At 49.9% G+C, this 7,143-nt stretch overlaps 1 protein-coding gene across 1 annotated transcript in view; it reads left to right on the top strand.

Annotated features, from left to right (window-relative positions):
• Window positions 1–546: 546 nt before the first annotated feature.
• The window catches only part of LOC309517543 (amine oxidase [copper-containing] 3-like), a 12,894-nt gene continuing 6,297 nt past the window's right edge, over window positions 547–7,143 (top strand). Inside the window, exons 1-2 of the mRNA XM_082196765.1 lie at window positions 547–2,531; window positions 2,872–2,875. Coding sequence (XP_082052891.1) covers window positions 888–2,531; window positions 2,872–2,875 — 1,648 coding nt within the window. The 5' untranslated portion in view covers window positions 547–887. The remainder of the gene's footprint in view (window positions 2,532–2,871; window positions 2,876–7,143) is intronic.

The raw sequence follows: 7,143 nt of genomic DNA, 5'->3' as shown, positions 1-7,143 counted from the left end.
TTTTAGGCAGGCAAGTTTCCAAGGCTGTGTGAATTCGACCTAAGGTGGCAGCTGGAAAAGTAGACTGGGTGTGTTACAGATTCCAGGTTTGCAATGTCCCAAATCACCAGCACACATTTGGAACAGATCCTAAGAAGCTGTTTCATTTCCCACTGAGTAACAGGAAAGTGCTTTCAGGTACATTATATTACCCTGTTTCCTTCATTGCAGCCCCATTTTGAAGTGTGTTGCTCTTGCTCAGAAACCCAGTGGGGTTTTTTTTTAAATCAAGGAACTGAGAGTTACATAGACAACCCACCACGATGGCGCAGCTAGCTCAACAGTAAACTGAACACATATTCTTACGGGGTGAGGGCCAAGCTAAATCTGTGCTTCTGGGTCTGGACCAGGGCAGTGGGGGGCGGGCAATGTGAACATGGTGGAAATGAGCTTTTGAGCAGTCTGAGAAAAGGTCAGAAAAGGGTTTCTGCCGTGAGCAGGCATCATTACTTTCTCGGCTTGGGAGGGATCGGGTTACAGCATTTGGACAGAAACCTCCAACCTCCTCCTCTCCGAGGGTCTCTGCTAAATCTGGGTGTTCTGCCTCTCTGGGGTCTTGCCTAGCGCTTGGCGTTCTCTCCAAAGACCTCTTAGTCCATCATCCTGGGCCAAGGGCAGCTTGGGTTTATGGTGGATACATAGCTGGGCAGAGAGAGCGCAAGCCTGCCTTTTATAGTCGCTGATGAGCCTCCATGCATTCCTAACTCCGAGCCCTCCTCTAATTCTGAACAGAGCAGCAGCTTTCCTCCCTCCCTCCCTCCTTCCCTCCCAAACCGTTTCCTGCAAGGAAATAGCAGCTGGGGTTGCTGAGTGTGTCTCGACCACTGCTGCCTTTCGCAGACACCGGCATGAACATGAAAGCCGTGGTTGTTCTCCTGGTATTGGCTCTGGCTACCATTTTTGCTTTAGTTTGTGTCTTGATGACCAGAAAGGAAAAAGTCGTTAGGTGTGGCGTCTCAGGGCTCCAGAATTCTCCCGAAGGCACCAACCGAGATCCGAGCGAGATCTTTGCTGACCTGTCAGCCGCTGAGATGGTCCAAGTGGTGAAATACCTCAAGGAGAACCTTGGCGTCCGCCTGGAAGATGCATCTGTGGCAAAGCCCTCCGATAACTGCATTTACTACTTGGATACGCACTTCCCCTCTAAAGAAGGGTCTCTGGGCTTCCTGGACCATGGAAGGGCTCGGCCCCACCGGGAGGCCTTGGCTGTGGTGTACTTTGGGAACCAGCCAGACCCAAATGTCACCGAATTCGTGGTAGGCCCTCTTCCGAACCCAACGGGCCACCGTGACATCACGCTGAAGAAATTTGGCAGGAAGGTGCCGTATCACAGCAGGCCGGTGACGGTGAAGGAGTACAAAGATATTGACACCTTCATTTTCCAGGAGCTCGAGGTGGCCAACAACTTCCTCAGAGAATGTTGTGAGTATAATAGGAATAACCTGGCTACTCTGACCACAGCTCCCCGAGGGTTTGAATCTGGCGACCGAGCCACCTGGTTTGTCCTGTTCCACAATGTCCATGGCAGCGGGTACTACATCCACCCCATTGGCTTGGAGGTGTTGGTGGACCACCGGAGCCTGAACATCTCCGAGTGGAAGGTGAAGAAAGTGTTCTACAATGGCCAGTATTATGAGAATATGGCTCACCTGGAGAAGGAGTTTAGAGATGGGCGTGTGAAGGAGGTCAGAGTGAAGGCCGCCCACCTGAAGAACGATTTTACTTCCAGGAAGCCTTCAGAATCTTCTCCTCATCCAGCCCCTTTGCAATTTGAGCCCCTCGGGATGCGCTACACCGTAGCCGGCAGCCATGTTGTCTACCGGTCTTGGAGCTTTGCCTTTGGGATGAACGTGAACACAGGGCCACGCCTCTTCAACATCAGATTTGGCGAGGAAAGGATTGTCTACGAGTTGAGTCTGCAAGAAGCACTTGCTACTTATGGCTCCAACTGCCCCGGGGGAATGGTGACTAGGTACATGGACGGGACCCTTGGCATTGGGAAATTTTCTTACGAATTGGTTCGGGGAGTGGACTGCCCCTATACGGCCACCTACGTGGACCGCCACTACTTGATAGACTCTGACACCCCGAGACTGAACAAGAACTCTTTCTGCATCTTTGAGCATGACATGGGCGTGCCTCTCCGGCGACATTTTTCTGACATGGGCTCTTTCTATTACGGGGGGTTGAACAACTACGCTTTGGTCTTGAGGGCCATCTCCACTCTCATCAACTACGACTATGTCTGGGATTTTGTGTTCTACCAAAATGGTGCAATAGAAGTCAAGGTCCATGCCACGGGATACATCAGCACATCGTTCCTCACGGAAGGTGGCACTGCCTTTGGAAACAGGGTCGGGGAGCACACACTGGGGACCATGCACAACCATCTCATGAACTACAAAGTCGACTTGGATGTTGGAGGTAAGTGCCCCATACTTCCCAAAACGTTATGTTCTCCCACCCTAACTATGGAAACCGTAGCTGAATACTGAGAGGGGTTGCAGTTGGGGGTCCCCTGCCACCAGGCGTCCCACAACAATTCTAGCTTCCCCCCCAGGAATCTCACATTCTGCATTTCAAGTAATGTAAGGATTTGTGTGACTGTTTAAAAATTCATTTTCCTATTCAGTCTATTTATAGGCTTTGACGTACCAGAGCTAGACTAGTGGGTTATAAAAGGGACACTTTGTGAACCTTCCCTTATTTAGCACTCAGAAAACTAAACATTTTATTTTTTTGCTAGAACTTGGAGAATGGCATGTTGTTTTTTCTAACAATTTCCTAACAATTAGGCATGTTTGCTTCTTCTTCTTTTTTTTGCCACAACAGACGGGTAAGAGTCTTGTGAGAAATTTGTGATGTATTTGTAGTTTGTTTATTCTGGCTTAAATTATGAGTCAGGGATGCTCCTTTAGGACCCTTGGTGATGTCACTGGAAGTATGATGAGGTCTGATTGGGGCAGGGATTGGAAGAAGGTGAGTGGGTGGGATCAGGGGGGTAGGAAGGGGGGCAGTGGGGTGGAACGCCCTGGGTGCCCTCACTGAGGTGGTGACATTTGGCTCGTCACCTGCCTGCAACTCCTAAGCCTACCCCGAGCCGTCGGGGTAAGGGGGAGCTGCGCCGCTTTGCCAGTGACATTCCCCCCTTCCCCTTTTGTTTTGACAGCTTGGGGTAGGCTTGGGAGTCGCGGGTGGGCAGCACGCCAAATCTCCGCCATGGGCGGCTTGCTCTGCCCCTGGCTGCAGGGTGCGTGCGCCGCTCTGGGCACCCGAGCAGCTATCCTGTGCCTGGGAGGGCATCCTCCACACCACACCCTCCTCGGGAGCGCACCCGCCCTGGGCAGCATGGGCATATGCTCCACCGCTGGGTGGGACCAAGGGGAAGAGTGGCAAAGGTTAAAATCTAAGCCAGAGAAGAACTTTTAGGGCTGCAATGCCCACCTTGTACAGTAAGCAATGCAAATCTCCAAGCTTTGTGATGCTAAGCCAAGGATTGTGGAGCTTGGATCTATCACAAGGTGAGGAGGCAGAGACAAGAAAGGCTCAGCACCTTGGGAAGGTCAGCCACAACTTCTGGCATAATGCTTCTCCCAAACTTGAATGTGCTGTTTAGGGTCCTCTTATTGGATACTTGGGAGCTGTGATGTCTGACATAAGCAGATAATTCTGTTATTAACAGAAGTGTGCAATCTGGGACGCGGATGGCGCTGTGAGCTAAACCACAGAGCCTAGGACTTGCTGATCAGAAGGCCAGCTATTTGAATCCCTGTGACAGGGTGAGCTCCCATTGCTCGGTCCCTGCTCCTGCCAACCTAGCAGTTTGAAAGCACGTCAGAGTGCAAGTAGATAAATAGGTACTGCTCCAGCGGGAAGGTAAATGGCATTTCCATGCGCTGCTCTGGTTCGCCAGAAGTGGCTTAGTCATGCTGGCCACATTACCTGGAAGCTGTATGCCAGCTCCCTTGGCCAATAAAGTGAGATGAGCACCGCAACCCCAGAGTCGGCCACGACTGGACCTAATGGTCAGGGGTCCCTTTACCTTTTACAATCTGAAACAACAAATAGTCAATAAAATGCAATCCATCACCTCGAGGCAGATTAAGAGAATTGATGGCATGTGTTTCGGGAACACTGGTAGCATTCAGCTGACACACTGTTCCTTGTCTGGTTTTGTTCCCATTTTCACCACTGCTCCCACTGATTGCCTCAATGTGCCATAAGCAGAGATCAGGAGCCAGAAAACTGTAGTCCAGAACGGTGCAGGTAGGACAGAAGCTAAACACGGCTTGAGCAAGGGAAATAACGGAACATCTGATAGTACTAGCAAAGAGCAGAAGCAAACCAGAAACTTGGGCCAAGGGGAAGTAGCAGCTTGTAAATTATATGAGCAGGAGATGCTCCCGTTTCATAAAACAGTGTTTAGGGCTTTACAGATGCATTGCAGAGAAAGAGATGTCGGTGAAGAAGAGTTCTTTAAATGGTTATGTTGGAACGGGGAAACTTTTCACATTCCCTCAGGGGCAAACTTCCAGAAGCTGTCACGTTAGGGGTGGGCGGTGCAATAAGCAAAAGTGGGTGGGACCATGAATGCGCACAGTAAGACTGAAGTCCAGCCACAAAGGAGTCAGAGGTTTCCACATCCCACTCACCCCCATCTCCTCCTCTCTTCTCCATCAGGATAAGCAAGAGGCACATTCCTGCCACAGAAAAGGGCTTGGGGGATAGTGTGAGAGCAGAGCCAGTGAGAGGAGTTGCCTAGAGAAAGGGGGTGTGGCCTTGATGGTGGGTGTGGCCTGGGAAGAATATCGAGGGTCCAGTAGAGAAGCCCTGCCCCTCTGGGTTGTATGATCGGGATTAACTTCCACAGCAGCAGGAAACTATTGACAAGGTTGGGAATGGCTTACCACTTGCTTGTAATCTCACCCCATTCCTCTTTGCACGTGGAAATGGGGAGATGCCGTTGTCTGGAGTCTTCGTTTGCTCAAACTCTGGTCCAATAAGTAATGTGGGGACAGCAGAAGATCACGGGCTTTGTGTACACAGAGCTCCGTTTTGGGCTCCTCAGGCTGGGAAAGACTTTTGTTGGAGTTCCCCAGAGAGCTGCCTGCCAGACAACAATCCTAAACAAGACAGTGTGGGGTGTAATCCACTGGGAGCAGTCAAATACAACATTCCTTGTTTTGCTAGAGTGGACATGCAAGGGAATGTTTGGTCCAGCCAGTCGAAACTTCCTGTTCCTCCTGGCCTGGAGCATCCTTCCTTGCATGTGACTAAAAGGTGGGCGTGGCCTTACCTGACCTAACAAAAGGTCCAGTCACGTAGCTACCTCTCTCTTTTTGACCTTCCTGCATCACCTGGACTGGACTGCTGCCTGCCATAGCAGTCCCCATGTCATCTCCCACAGGGGGTAAACCTGTCTGTACATGCTTGTAACTTTAAGCCTAAAGCCTGCCTTCAGGGATCACACTGTGCTCTGCCTGATCGTAAGTAAAACTACGTTTTGTTCCTTATGAATAAGCCTGTGGTGTCTTTATTCTTTTAGGAGGGATTCAAAGGGGACCTTACCGGGAACACACAATTCAATTTGAGCTAGACTGAATTGTATAAGTGTAAAAGGCTCAGACAAGTCAGGAACTTGTTTTCCTGCTGCGTAAGAAGGGGAATGCGCTCTGCTAAGAGAAGAAACTTGCTGGCACAAGTTAGGAAGGATATTATTAAATGATACATCCTCTCCTGCCATCCTCAACATTCCCACAGATGGACCAGGCAGAGTCCTCTGTTACTCCACCTTTAGATAAATGGCAAGGAGCTAGTCTTGTAATGTCATCTGTAAAAAAAAAGGCAGTGATGCCATTGCAATATAGTTGCTGTAGTGTGTTTCTGTATATAAAAGGTGGAGTGATACACTTTCTCCTAGAAGAGAGGGAAAGCTATGGTGAACCACTGAAAAATGCTCAGATCTAGAAAATCTGGTCTCTTGTTTTCAAGCCTCCTGTTGGCTCATTGTACAATTTAGGCTAACTCAGGGCTTATCCACACTCACCCTTTGACCTGCTCTTTCCTGTTCTGATTAAGCTTTAAAGAGTGGGTTTTCATGGGGAAAGCTCTGGAGCAAAAAAAAAGGGGGGGCATTCACATATGATACTGTAAAGCTCTGGCCGTGCCTGGAAAGTGCGAAGGAAAGTGTGGATAAGTCCCCCATCTCCTCTTTTTCTGTCTCTCTGTCTCTCCCAAACCCTTAGTTCTCCATCTGTGCACAAGGAATAAGACCTACTCTGCTGATAAAACATGCACTGATTCATCATTTCTTGCGGTGGCTGTAAGGAAACCAAATTAGGAAGTCCACAAAGAAATGCAAGAAAACGATAAGAACAGTTCCCACAATGGAAGTTAGGGAGGAGAGAGTTTCATAGCTGTTGATCAGCCCAGGGAAGCTCCCTTCCCGTTAGAATTTGCCAAGAAGAAGAAGAGTTTGGATTTGATATCCTGCTTTATTACTACCCAAAGGAGTCGCAGAGCGGCTAACATTCTCCTTTCCCTTCCTCCCCCACAACAAACACTCTGTGAGGTGAGTGGGGCTGAGAGACTTCAGAGAAGTGTGCCTAGCCCAAGGTCACCCAGCAGCTGCATGTGGAGGAGCGGAGACGCGAACCTGGTTCACCAGATTACGAGACCTCCGCTCTTAACCACTACACCACACTGGCTCTCAAGGTGCCAAGCTGTTCTTGGCTGGTCTTAAAAGTTTGCAATGAAACATAAGACAGATTGCCTCTGAGACGACCCTGTTAGTAGACCACCATTATCCCCATCGGACAGGTGAATAACTGATGCTGAGAGAGATGGGGACTTGTGTAATCCTACACGATGGGAGATAATTTGAGCCCACGCCTCCCAAATACAAGGTGGAAGTTTCCTCCACAGGCCCAAGCTGGTGTTCAGAGGTGCCATCTTGCGCCCAAGATGGTAAAGGGCTGGCATGGGTTGCACACAGGTGAGCTTGCATTGTCAGGAGGAAGCCAAGTGCTCAGCCCTGCAAGGCTACCTCTCTCTCACCCTCAGGAGGAGCCAGCCATTGAATTGCACCACATTCGCCCTTCTCCA

The sequence above is a fragment of the Podarcis vaucheri genome, assembly GCF_965113315.1.
Source record: "Podarcis vaucheri genome assembly, chromosome: 13".
NCBI classification, from domain to species: domain Eukaryota; kingdom Metazoa; phylum Chordata; class Lepidosauria; order Squamata; family Lacertidae; genus Podarcis; species Podarcis vaucheri.
The sequence above is the reverse complement of the archived record's forward strand: the minus strand, read 5'-3'. Positions and strand labels throughout refer to the sequence as shown.